Genomic DNA, 13850 nt, shown 5'->3' on the forward strand with positions numbered 1-13850 from the left:
GTCTCATGATTCAAGTTTACTTTTGATTTAATCCGACTGCATAGGTTTCCCAGTAACAAATAAGTTTTCATCCTATACATTCCTGTCTCTTCTCATCTCTTATAGTTAGGTCAGTGTAGAAGGGGGCTCAGTGTGCATGAATTAAATGCAAGGGCCATACTTGAGTTTGATACTCCAGAGGAACTGAGACTGTATTATTACTAGAAGGTTTGTGTTGAAGTTGCTGTTTTTTCCGTGAATTCTGCTGCACAAGAGTAAAGTTTAAGTTTTGCATTTCTTCTACATGTGTTACTCTTTTTTGAATATACAAAGGACTCATGTTCTGCTGGTCTGTATGCATCGTCATACCGTAACAACCTATTTCTGTATTTTATAGTTCTTTGTTATTGTTTCCCCCTGTAGTTATACCTCTCCACCCTTAAGAGATTGTCCATCATCATACTGGAAAATCTTTTTGGTCACATATCTCTTATTCACATACCACTTCATGACATTGACTAAATTTCACTGAGTTCTGCACTTAAAATTTGGGAAGCCCCTGTTCCCATCACATTAGTTTGGCCTCAAGTGTAGGCGAGAGCATTCTTTGCGTAGTTTTAAGCGTGGAGGCCAGCAATATTTTACAATGTTTCAGGAGGTGACCCTCAACTATCAATTTGTTTTTAGAATGTTACTGTAGAACCAAATCACAGGTCTGAGATCTAAAAAATAATAACCACAATGTCTCTGGACAAATTTCTGTCTAGTCACATAGGATCTTATCAGTATCACAGTTGAAATCTGTGTACAGAACATCAAAAACTTAGTGAGGGCTTCAGTAATGTTTGCAGAGAGATCTTCATCCTGTCATTCTAGCAAACATGAACTCTTGTGGATTTTCCCCTTACTTTGAGGTGCTGATGTACCATATTTTGAATAACGGACATGCCTTCTTGTTTTACTATTTCTCTTTCTCTACCCACAGCCCCACATTGTGAGCCTGTAATCTGAGTAGCCTTGCTGCAAGAAATAGTCCTTGCTAGAAGGGCAGAAACCCATTTGCCCCTTTGGCAGTGCAGTTGCCCAGACCAGTGTCAATAGGAGGCTGGGGAATAGTCACTTCAGACAGCATTCATTAATTTAATTTTTAAAATTCCATTTCTTGTCCTTTACCTAGAAATTTCAAAGAAATGTACATTAAACACATTTCAACAATTTTAAACACTTGAAATTAAAAAAATGAAAGGCTACAGAATATTAAACTATTAAGAAATTTTAAAAAAACCAAATTGAAACAAGTTGAAAGACCCAGAAATGGTTAACTGCCAGGTCATCCTGAGCTCGCTTGATGATCAGGGTAGCTTTGTTAAGAGAGAAGTCCTTCAGCAAAACACATCTTTCCCCACGTCTCCAATCCAAAATTGACAAAATGATATCAAAATGACTTCAAGTACAAATGTACATATATTCAAACTTAATTACCAATTCAAACTTAACTATGTATGCGTTCACAATGTTTCCTTAATTTAAGCTTTAGACCCAGTCATAGTCTTGCTTCTCCTGCCATAAATTAAGGAATGGGGTTTTTGAAAAATTGAAATTTTGTTGTTTTTAAAAAGCAGTTGCCCCAATTCTATATAATTCTTGTGTCCAAGCTCTCTACAGTATTGGATATATGTGTTTGTGTGTATTCTAAGCAAGTGGCCAACTCATATTCATTGGAAGATAGCTTCCAGTGCAGGCAGTGTCTCAAGCTGGGCAAAATGAAACCCAACACAAGGTACAACTGAGCAAACATAACCATCAAATAACCCCTTTTCAATCAAACTATGGTTGCCCCTTTGTCTCATATAGAGATTCCATGTAAAAGTTAAAAAGAGAGTGCTCACCTACATTCTCACTGTATGGGGATATTAAAGGCTTTGCATCCAATATTTCAAGTGGCAGGATTCAACATTAGCTCTGTTAGGCACACACTTAAAAATAAAATCTACCAGTAAATTTAAGGACCATATCTATAGAATAGTCTGAAAAGGGAGATATTTCATTTACTGAGGTCGAATTTTCATGTCCCCATATTGGTAAGAATAGCGGTATCCCTTTCCAGCGGCCCAGTTGATGCCATCAGCAAAAGAGGTGTGTTCCCCTCTGAGGTACAGGCCATTCAGGTTGGAAGAGTGGCATTTACCATACCACCAGCCTCCCTTATACAACACAGCACAGCTTCCTGATTCGCGGACATCATTGTCCCTGTCTCGTGTGGAGAATGCAAGGCCCCTGTGTCCTGAAAATGAATCACCTAAAAGAGAATGAAAAAAGGGAAAATCAAATATAATGTCTTGGGCTGCTCAGAATCATATCCCTTATTTCAACCTAATGGAGATGGTGTTAGATATGCATTCAATATTTAGTTCCTCCTAAGCTTTCTTAGGGCCCCATCCCTGTTCTTGTGGCTAGGTGGCTATTCATTTATAGGGTTGTTGTAGGTTTTTTCAGGCTTTATGGTCATGGTCTAGACTAGAGGCATTCTCTCCTGACGTTTCGCCTGCATCTATGGCAAGCATCCTCAGAGGTAGTGAGGTCTGTTAGAACTAGACAAAAGGGTTTATACATCTGTGGAATGACCAGGGTGAGACAGACCAACAGACCTCACTACTTCTGAGGGTGCTTGCCATAGATGCAGGCAAAACGTTAGGAGAGAATGCCTCTAGACCATGGCCATATAGCCCGAAAAAAACCTACAACAACCCAGTGATTCCGGCCATGAAAGCCTTCGACAATACATATTCATTTATATCCTGCTCTTCTCCTGATAAAGGAGCCTTGGGACCAAACCCCATAGGTATGGCACTCTACATATTGCAGTTGAAGGGAGCTGAGAGGCAATCCTCCTCATGGAGATGCTTGTTGTGGTTTAGCCAGATGAAGATGAGGGGATTGGTATTTCAGAGCTTGAGAGAGTGGGTGATAGTTTTTTCAATGAGGGGATTTTAGATCAAGATTCTGAAAGTGAAACTGTGTTGGAGTTCAGCACACAGGGAGATGTAGGGATTGATAGAGACCCTTTGCTTACTGGTAGCATAGCAACCCCAGATAACAAAGTGGATGGGTGAGAAAGCTCACCGGAAAGAACACCTGTGTTCGACAGGCCTATCAAGCATGATCTTAGAGAGGAATCAATGAAACTGAAAAGATTGCAAAGACTCTGTGAGAAGGAAGAGCATCTAAAATCTCACAGGCAAGGGAGTCAATGTCACAAGAATGCCTTCAGGTTTTGAGGTCCTTAAATCAGAAAAGTGTCTCTTTGAGAATTCAGATCAGGCAATGCTGCAAAGCAGTGAGGATCTCAAACCTAGTAGTTTCCAGTTCATGTTTTGGGTTTTAGATCATGAGAGTTTATATTCATATGTTAAGAAGTTTGCTTTTGGATTCATGTTCGTGTTCATGGTGAGATTTTTGTTTTCCTGGATTATGCTCATGTTTTGCTCCTGGTTTTTTCCTGTATTTTGTTATATTGAACAGATTTGACCTGTTTGGATTATTGTCTTTGGAGTATTTTCCCCTATTGCCAGTTTGGATTGCCTTATTGTTTGATGACTGCAGCCAGGAAATCAGAAGACATTTACTTCTTGGAAGGAGAGCAATGACCAACCTCGATAAAATAGTGAAGAGTAGAGACATCACACTGGCAATGAAGATCCGCATAGTCAAAGCAATGGTATTCCCTGTAGTCACCTATGGATGTGAGAGCTGGAACATAAGGAAAGCTGAGCGAAGGAAGATAGATGCTGTTGAAGTGTGGTGCTGGAGGAAAATTCTGAGAGTGCCTTGGACCACAAGAAGGTCCAACCAGTCCATACCTCAGGAAATATAGCCCAACTGTTTATTGAAGGGAAGGATATTAGAGGCAAAGATGAAGTACTTTGGCCACATCATGAGCAGACAGGAAAGCTTAGGGAAGACAATGATGCTGGGGAAAATGGAAGGAAAAAGAGGGGCCGACCAAGGGCAAGATGGATGGATGTTATCCTTGAAGTGACTGGCTCGACTCTGAAGGAGCTGGGGGTGGTGACAGCTGACAGGGAGCTCTTGCATGTGCTGATCCATGAGGTCATGAAGAGTCAGAAGCGACTGAATGAATAAACAACACATTTTCTCCATCATCTATTGCATGTACAGCTCTTATTTCTTATGGTGAGTTTATATGTACTTTTCTTAATACACAGTTTTACTACCACTTTAGAGATTTTATCTAGAGATTTTGAGGGCAAGGTGAATCCTGGCTGGGGTGCAACAATGTTGAATAAACTTTCTGTTGTACACCTTGTGACATCATGTCAGGGCTCCTAAAGTTTCAGATTGTGGAATATTTCAGTTTTTCAAACAAAAGATGATCATTCTTTAATATTGTACATGCAGTTTATGCTATAGTAAATATTGAAAAGGATGCCAGCCAATGTGTATTCATACAACTATTGATTCTGGCCACTAGGGCTTCTTACGATGGGTTACAGACTGGAATGAAATAACAAAAGGACCAAATAAAGCACTGACTTATAACATTAGAACTTAAGCGTCACCTGATCAAATCAGCTGAAAAGCAGTACTTAGTGATCTCCAAGTAAGTAAGTGAGTGGTGGAACCACTTCAGATTGTGTTCTTATAATAAAAACCCAATTGTTATATGCCCTAGCATTCTGTTGGGGGCACATCTGGGCTCCTGGGGATTTCTTCAGCACATCCAGAGGATACGTCTACAACATCAATCTCCAGACATTGTGCTTCTACTGTTAGCAGGGCACAACCTCATAAGGTTCTCCAGTTTTCGCTGGAGAGAGGGAAGCTTCTAAAGTTAGGTCTCCTTCTCAGTGGACACTTTTCTCATACAATTGCAGCTAAAAAGAAACTCTACAGTATGTTATTATGTTTGAGCTAGTCAACCCTCACTAATGGTAAAGCCATTGCAGAAATTTCCTCACAAGATTTGATCAAAGGAGAGTGGATATTGCCTTCCTCTTGGGCTGAGAATGTGACTTGCCCAAGATCATCCTGTGAGTTTCCACAAGGAACCAAATCCTGATCTCCCAAAATCCTAATCCAACATTCAAGCCATGAAACCACACTGACACACATTTCCATATGCAAAATGTAATGATTGAATTCACAATACATGATATTTTAAGAAATATTTATGCAGGATGCTTGCCATTGCCTTCCTCTGAGGCTGAGAAAGCATGACCCGCCCAGTGGGTTTTTATGACGATCCAAACCCTGGTCTAACAGTTAAGCCACAAAATCACTCATACACATTTCTATATACAAATGCAATTATAGAGTTCACTATACATGATGTTTTAATAAAAGTTCGGGCAAATTTATGTAGGATAGATAGCACACATCCATCAAGGGCAATGATACCTGAATAAGCTGCACTAAAATTTCTCTCCATATCCTTATTGGTAGCTATTATACAGATCCTCCATGCTCAAAAGTGTAACTTACCCATGTTGCCATCTACATAAGAACCCACTGACAGGGTGTAATTTTCTTCCTCACTTGAGATTTTGAAACTAGTGTACTTTGCATAAGTTCTAGTGTCATTCATGTCCTTGACATCGATCCGCAGCTGCTGTGTTCCTGGTCAGAAATGTCATAGAGTAAGTATTGTCTGCAAGAGAAACCCCTGGACCGTGTTTATGATCATTTTGCATACAGAGAATCTCTCTCCAGGCTTCACATTAGGTTAAGTGTGTAATTTAAATCTGAAAATATGGCAAATGAAAGCTTAATGTAGTGACATTTAGTCGTCCAGAGGAGGGCGACTAAAATGATCAAGGGTCTGGAGAACAAGCCCTATGAGGAGCGGCTTAGGGAACTGGGCATGTTTAGCCTGAAGAAGAGAAGGCTGAGAGGAGATATGATAGCCATGTATAAATATGTGAGAGGAAGCCACAGGGAGGAGGGAGCAAGCTTGTTTTCTGCTTCCTTGGAGACTAGGACACGGAACAATGGCTTCAAACTACAAGAAAGGAGATTCCATCTGAACATTAGGAAGAACTTCCTGACTGTGAGAGCCGTTCAGCAGTGGAACTCTCTGCCCCGGAGTGTGGTGGAGGCTCCTTCCTTGGAAGCTTTTAAACAGAGGCTGGATGGCCATCTGTCAGGGGTGATTTGAATGCAATATTCCTGCTTCTTGGCAGGGGGTTGGACTGGATGGCCCATGAGGTCTCTTCCAACTCTTTGATTCTATGATTCTATGATTCTATGATATTAAGCAGCCTAAGAATACTGTTCTATTTGCCACAAGCAGCAACAACAACATGGGATTACCTGAACTTGTGAGTAGATGGATTTTATCATTGCCCAACCAAAATTCTGATGCTTGGTTTCCAAACCCATTTTTGTAGGACTGCCAGTCACGATAGAAATCTACTGATCCATCCTGTCGCCTCTGGAAAACCTGGATGGGGAAAGAGAAAATGTATATTTTAGCATTTTTACTGAGAATCAATCGTTTGGTTTTTTTTTTTAATTCAGTGCTAGATGGGTTATCTTAGGCTGGCTTAATGACTTTGAGGAGACCTCTCTTAGAACAATGAGGCATTATGGGCACTATCTAGGAAAAAGAAGCATGTGATGCAGTGGTATAAGTGTTACCTAGATGATCTTTAACAAGTGACTCTTTCAGCCTAATAAATTGGTGGTGCTGATCAGAGGAGAAGAGGAAATAATCTTGATTTTTTTTTTACTTTTAGACCAATCAAGGAACAGAAGAACAGAAACAAAAATGAGACATTGATGAGATTAAGGCAGAGGCTGAACATCAGCCCAACACCCTCCATTTGACACTAGGAGCACAATGTACATGGGTCACAAAGAGTGATGCTGGAGTACTCCAGCCTTGCTCTTTGTAGCCATGGTCTGCACATACCCTCATGGCTCCCTTCTTCTCACTCATATGACAATTGATTCAGGTGAATATTCTGGGATTCAGGCAGTATACACCATATTTTCCTTTGGGAATCTTAAGTGAATTTTCCTCCTCCTTACATGTTTGTCAGTGTAGATGGTGGCCATATCTATGACACATAGCAGTTTTGCAACATATGTTCAAGCTTACCAGCCAGCCTCCTCCATCAGTCTCCATGTCACAGAAGATGCTCATTGCTTTCCCAATGGCAGGATAGATTGTATACCAACCACTCAGTGTTTCTCCATGCTCCAGAAGCTCTTTGCAATCTTTGGGTCCTGCCTCTAGATGAAATATCATGGAGGAAAGTCTGAACTGGTAAATGCAATCTCCCAGTATACATAAGGAAAGCAACAGGTTTCCCATAGGGGTGAACAATTTCTAGAAGTGGTGTAGCTCTCTGCTTAAACTACTGAGGGCTGCATCCTCTCTAGGAATTAAGCTGCTTCTCTGACCGAAATGAGTTCTGCACTCCTGAGCAATCAGAACTCCCTTTTGCCTCTGCAATAGCTGGTGTGGATTGGTGGCAGTGGCTGTGGTAACCATTCTCGAACCAGTCTGATGTTTGCTCCCAGAATAGTGGGTTCACCCTACATTGACTAAGGGAAAATAATGACTAACTTTAAGAAAAATTGAGACGTGTTCAATATTTGTTCACCAGAACAAATGGGGCATCTGTCAACTGTAGGTTTTATGAATATTAGTAGACTTGCTTTACTACCATCAGATTTTCTGAAGATGCCAGCCACAGATGCAGGTGAAACATCAGGAGAAAATGCTGCTAGAACACAGCCATACAACCTGGAAACCACACAACACCCTTAGTAGAATATTGCTAAAAGCAGAGGTGTGATTCCATAATATTGTTTAAAGGGAGTAGACTACTGCAATTAGTGACAATAACCATCAGATAGAGGGGGGAGTCTGTAGATTCTTTTAAAAATCGGTGGGGGTTTTTTTGTATTTATGCATGTGCATGCATGTTTTATGTATTTTTTCTGTTTTGTTATTTGCAATAGTCACTTGGTTGTAGTGTTATAATAATAGATAGTATGTACTTGTGTAGTTTTTGTAGTTTTAAATACCTAAAATCACTTGTGTGTGTTTATCTTTCTTTTTCTTGAATAGCAGTTACTTTTAATTTTTTAATCATATCTCAAATTCTGTGATATTGTTTAGGAGATCAGTTAAAATGGAGTGTTTTCTCAAAGGAATGAAAGCTTAAAAACTTTTGCCTTATGGTGTCAGTGTTACTTTCCTATTCATAAACCTCCACCTGTGACCTAAGCATCACTTTTGACATGGACAAAGAGCTGCATTTTTAATATCTTGCATGTGGCTGAACAATGAAAGAACAAAATGTCTTTGAAAGACTAATCTGCTATATGCAGAGGGATCCTGGAAAACATGCTCTCGAGCTTGTTTGATGCAAACAAGAGAGAGGGCCTTCTCAGCGGCTGCTCCCAGACTTCGATACCTAGAGAGTTCAGGATAGCCGCACCTTTCACTCACACACACACACACACACACATATATATATATATTCTCTGCCATCAGTTATTTACAAATTTCCAAGTGTTGGGCTTATAATACTGAGTGACTGAGATTTTAAATTTTTCTTAAGTGTTTTTAATGTAATGTTTCAATGTTCAGTGGTTTTAATAGTAAAAATTATTTGTTTTGTTAATGTTTTATATTTATATTTTATATCCTTGTATTGTTTTTAGTTATCATTGTTTTACATTAGTTGTTAACTGCCATGAGCTCCTATACTGGGAGAAGAGCAGGATATGAAATAAATACATAAATAAATAAATAATGGTCCACATGAATTCCTAATGAATCTCATCTGCTTCTTTTTAATAATAATTTTTATTATTTTATCGTGGTTTAATACATTTGTTATACATTATTTGTTTTACAGCAGATACATATTATTATATACAACCTACCATACTTTTGGTATCTAGTGTTATTTTTCTGCTTATACATATTTTCTCCCCCGCTCCCAAGCCACAGCTTTTACATGTCATCTGTCCAAAATTTCAATTCTTCTTGTGGAGGTAACTTTCCTTCTTTATTTTTTTAATCCTTTTTCAATAAATTTTCTCATTTGCTTTGAACTTGGTGGTGCAATATGCCTGATTATTTGTGAAAAAAGGTTATAACCCTCAGCCTTGCCTATGGGGAGCACAGCCATACAATCCGTGCACCCACCCAAGGTTGGGTTCATGCTGAAGATGGCAGTGGTGACAAGACATACCTTGATGTTGACAGGTAGCAAGACTGCATGCTTCTCCTGTAGGAAGAGAAAAGCCATTACTGAATGAATAAATGTGGTTCCTGTGTCAGAATTAAAATAAGAATGAGAGCAGTTTCAAGTGCTCTGTATAGTGGTATAGTAAGGTAAAGGTTCCCCCTTGACATTACAGCTAGTCGGGTCCGACTCTGGGGGTGGTGCTCATCTCCATTTCTAAGCCAAAGAGCTGACATTGTTTGTAGACGCCTCCAAGGTCATGTGGCCTGCATGACTGCATGGAGTGCCGTTACCTTCTCACTGAAGTAATACCTATGGATCTGCTCACATTTACATGTTTTCAAACTGCTAGGTTGGCAGCTCCTAAGAACAGGAGCTGACTTCGTCCCATGGAGTCGAACTGCCAACCTTCCAGTCAGCAAGTTCTGCAGCTTAGAAGTTTAACCCACTGTGCCACTGCTACCCCCTAGTGGTACAGTGCTTTATTTTATTTAACCTGAGGAAGTAGAGGTAAACATAAGCAAAACTTTTCCACTCTGGCCCTGTTTTCCTGATAAATTTAATAAACTAAAGTATAAAGTCGAATATAGGTTTGCATTGAACATTGCTCTGAGATTGGCCAGTTCCTTGGGCTGGTCAGTGCATGGACAGAGGGTGTTTTTTGTGAGAGATCTCCTGATTTAGGCAATAGGGAACTATTCAAACTGAGTCCATTAATGACCTTTGACCATATATGTTGCAAAGAGTTGTAAATTTCTCATTAGTCAGCTAGGCCATGAGATGATGTTAGCTGCTAGAGATAAGGTGAACTATCAAAACATTTGTTCCTCCTACAACTAGGCTACGCAACCCCACACATGTGAGCTTTTGATTTCTTTTCTTTTCTGTAAGCCTGAATAAACCCTAATCTTGAACCAAGAAATATCTGGTCCTTTTCCCAATTCTTGAAGCTTCTGAAGTTGTTCATTCCTGGCCTGATGGTGACGGCATGGGCCAAGCTTCACCTGTGAGCCCTCTTCCACTTCTTCAAATGAGATTGTGCAGGACTCACCTTGATCTCCTTTCTCTCTTTTGGGTCCAGCTTTCCCAGGTGCTCCAGCAGAGCCTCTCTCACCTGAGATGAAGAATCATAGAATCATAGAATCAAAGAGTTGGAAGAGACCTCATGGGCCATCCAGTCCAACCCCCTGCCAAGAAGCAGGAATATTGCATTCAAATCACCCCTGACAAATGGCCATCCAGCCTCTGCTTAAAAGCTTCCAAAGAAGGAGCCTCCACCACACTCTGGGGCAGAGAGTTCCACTGCTGAATGGCTCTCACAGTCAGGAAGTTCTTCCTAATGTTCAGATGGAAGAATCCTAATGTTCAGATGGAACAAGAGATCATTGGCCTTTCAGAGAACATTTGAAACACCTCTAGAAGACATTCATTCCCCTTTTTTGTAAGCAGTCCACCCCACCCCTCCCCACCACCTTTTCTGTAATGGAGTACATTAGAAAATATTGGGAGTTGAGTTTTCTCTATTCAAATCACTGTTACTTTATATGTGTGTCAAAAACAATGCAATTCCAACTGTAATTTACATTTTTTTAAAGTGCACCTTATGTTTTCATTTTAAGTGCTAATAACCTCTCCCTTACAGAAGTACTTTATGTCTGATGTTAATATTAATCTGTTAGTGATGAAACATAGAAAAGAAAAAAAAATGCTGCCTCTGGTTTGCATCAGATCTGTGGTCCAGAAGGTCCTTGTCTCACCTGGGGGCCCCTGGGGGCCGAGGTCTCCCTTCACACCAGGCAACCCATTTGTTCCTGGGATGCCGGGTATTCCTGGGGTGCCTGGCTGGCCTTGGAAAAAGACCTTGTCCGTTCCACACTGCGATAAGCCCTTCAGCTCTGCAACGAGGTGAGAAAGCACAAACAAAATTGTACATGATGAACTTAAGTGAAGTGCAGCAAACAATGATGGGTTTGCATCAGTTCTATACTATCCATTTCTCACAGGTATTGTAGGAATGAAAAACATTGTCCTCAGTAGTTGGAGGCATAAGAAAGCATTCTTGCGAAATTGCTACAGCAGTTTGAGCAATGTCCATATTCCCTTTCTGCACATATCTGAAAGGTATGAGAGCCCTCTCCTCCAGTGATCTGACTCCTATCCATGAGAAACAACCATCATTTTCCCATCTCTCCCAGTCTGACTCACGTGCACAGCAGCTGACTTCTGTGTCTTCTCCAAAACTTCCTCTCCCCATAGACATGAGAGTGAAGCAGGTCACAGCCAGGTGAAAGCCCATCCAGCCAGCCATGTTGTCTTGCAGCGCTGAGGGATTAGTTTCTGAATCAAGGTTTTTGTGCCCCTTATATAGAGAGCAAAAAGTTCTGTAAATAAGGCCATGAGGAAGTGCTTTTATTTTTTTGCAGAGGGGGACTGTCTTGAAACCTGTCTTGAAACAATTGCTGACATTTCACTTTCTACAACAACATTTGGAACCCCTGAATTGTGCAACCCCTTATTCAGCAAGAATTTCTTGCTGAATAATGTGAACCTTTGAGTTTTGGACAAGCAGCAAAAAGTTTCAGTTCCTGGAGTCTTTTAGATTTCTAGGTAAGAGAGATGTATGCTCCTTCTATACTGTAAAATAAAACCAGATTATCTGCTTTGAACCAGATTATATGGCAGTGTAGACTCAGCTAATCCAGTCCAAAGGAGATCGTGTAGATTATCTGTTTTGATAAACTGGATTATATGGCAGTGTAGAAGGGTGCTTAGCCTGTGTTGTTACAATTTTTTCATAGGCCCATTCTTCATATCCATATAATCCAGATTATCAAAGCAGATATTCCACATTATCTGTTTTGAACGGGATTATCCAAGTCTACACTGCCATATTATCCAATTCAAAGCAGATAATCTGGTTTTCATATGGCAGTGTAGAATTGGCCTTAGATAAGAATTCTTGGGGGATTTTTCTTCTATTGGATTTAATGAGGCAAAAATTGTGTTAATTGTAGACAGCCAGTTCAATTGGCTCAAGTTCAAACTTTTAAATGATTTTTTACTAATTCTTGATACAAATAATGTAATTTACAATCAAAGTAATATGCATTCAAAAGTAAAAGAGACAAAGAGAGAGAGAGAGAGAATGTGTATAACTAGGATATAGTAAGGCTCTGACACCCCACCCCCACCATGACTGTAATTAATATAAAAGTAAATGGGGAAGGGGGAAGCCATTATTATTCCACCATTACAGATCTAGCTAAATAATTCTATTATATTTTTTAAAAATCATGACCACAGATTATTACATTAATTTATAATTACTCAAAATCCATAAATTGTTTCCAGACTTTCAAAACTGTCTTATTTTTTAAGACCCACATTAATTTGGTAGTTTGGACTAGCTTTGCAATCTTAACAATCTATTCCACTGTCATTAGTGATTCAATCCATATACAAATTTGAGCAACCAATATTCTGGCTGTTGTCTTATGGTTCAAACATACTTTTGAGTGAATCAGACTGCATTTGTTTCCCTATAACAAATAGGTTTTCATCCTTTCTCTTCTCATCCCTTATAGTTATTGTTTTTAAAAACTTTTTGTTTAGAGAAAACCCTTAAAAACAGGCAGAAGTAATGGACCGAGTTTTCATACATTTAAGCCCTATATGAAATATCTCTTCATTAAAAGGGGTTGGTTATTTTCTTACGTTGTTCTTTAATTTGGATGTCAACCTCATGTAGTACTTATTCAGCCTCTCTTTCCTATGGTATTAATTGTTAGATTGTAGCAATTTATCTATTTAACTCAAGGTGAATGTCTCATGCTCTATATTGAGATTAGATACAGCTGTATCCCTTCATGATGTGAGATTTTACTTAGTATTATTAATACATCGGTTGCTTTACTTATTTCAAGAAATGTCTGCTATATATTCAGCTTTGCATTGGTGAGCTAGATTTCAGCAAAAGAATGTCACTATCCAAAAACTGTCATAAACAGCATGAAGACCATATAGCAAAGATACTTGTTTTATAAAAAGGAAGAGATAAGTGTATAATCCTCATACAACAATTCGAGTGAACATCATTTTACGTAGATGATAAAAACTGTATTATGGACAGTAGACTAGATAGCCCAGTATTTACTTATTTATTTTATACTTGTGACGATGGTTGGACCATGAGAAGGGCCTCTCCTGGTGATGCTAGGGCTTGTGCGGACTGATAGGAGGAGATGCGGCTCCTCAGGTAGACTGGGTCTGAACCATGTAGGGATTTATAGGCTAAAGCCAGCACCTTGAATTGCACCTGGAAACTAATTGAAAGCCAGTGTAGCCGTTTGAAGAGTGGGGTAGCTTTTTCCCTATATCCCGCTTCCGTAAGCAGTATAGCTGCTGACCTTTGTAAAACAAGTTCCCTTTTGTTGGCTGATTTTATTTTGTAACTGTATAAAATGTTCTTGTGTCCATCAACTCTGAAATGCTACCGTGGAATGTATAAATGATTGTTGCTTCATTACCTTGCTTCCCTCATTTTGAAAGAACAGTGGCTTGTTTTAGAGATCATTTGGCACATCTCATAAAAGTATCTTGGTGATATTAATGATTATTTTTGTATTGCAAGCTTATTTTTCACTT

The 13850-nt window shown here is 39.5% G+C and overlaps 1 protein-coding gene across 1 annotated transcript; it reads right to left on the bottom strand.

Annotated features, from left to right (window-relative positions):
• Positions 1 to 389: 389 nt before the first annotated feature.
• On the bottom strand, positions 390 to 11525 carry LOC132771802 (veficolin-1-like). The gene is made up of 8 exons (XM_060770252.2): positions 11412 to 11525; positions 10964 to 11101; positions 10258 to 10320; positions 9213 to 9248; positions 7100 to 7233; positions 6310 to 6439; positions 5482 to 5616; positions 390 to 2278 (listed from the first exon to the last, which is right to left on the bottom strand). The coding sequence occupies exons 1-8, from the start codon at positions 11512 to 11514 to the stop codon at positions 2028 to 2030; spliced, it is 990 nt and encodes a 329-aa protein (XP_060626235.2). The 5' UTR covers positions 11515 to 11525; the 3' UTR covers positions 390 to 2027.
• Between the last annotated feature and the right edge of the window lie 2325 nt (positions 11526 to 13850).

The sequence above is a fragment of the Anolis sagrei genome, chromosome 1 (assembly GCF_037176765.1).
Source record: "Anolis sagrei isolate rAnoSag1 chromosome 1, rAnoSag1.mat, whole genome shotgun sequence".
NCBI lineage: Eukaryota > Metazoa > Chordata > Lepidosauria > Squamata > Dactyloidae > Anolis > Anolis sagrei.

What these genes read in the sequence shown, in the direction of transcription:
- LOC132771802 (XM_060770252.2), bottom strand. Translation starts at nt 11,514, where the DNA reads ATGGCTGGCTGGATGGGCTTTCACCTGGCTGTGACCTGCTTCACTCTC. An exon ending in CGGCCCCCAGGGGCCCCCAG is followed by an intron (nt 10,321 to 10,963) that starts GTGAGACAAGGA and finishes TCTTCATCTCAG; the next exon opens with GTGAGAGAGGCTCTGCTGGA. An exon ending in CTGATGGAGGAGGCTGGCTG is followed by an intron (nt 6,440 to 7,099) that starts GTAAGCTTGAAC and finishes TTCCCCATCCAG; the next exon opens with GTTTTCCAGAGGCGACAGGA.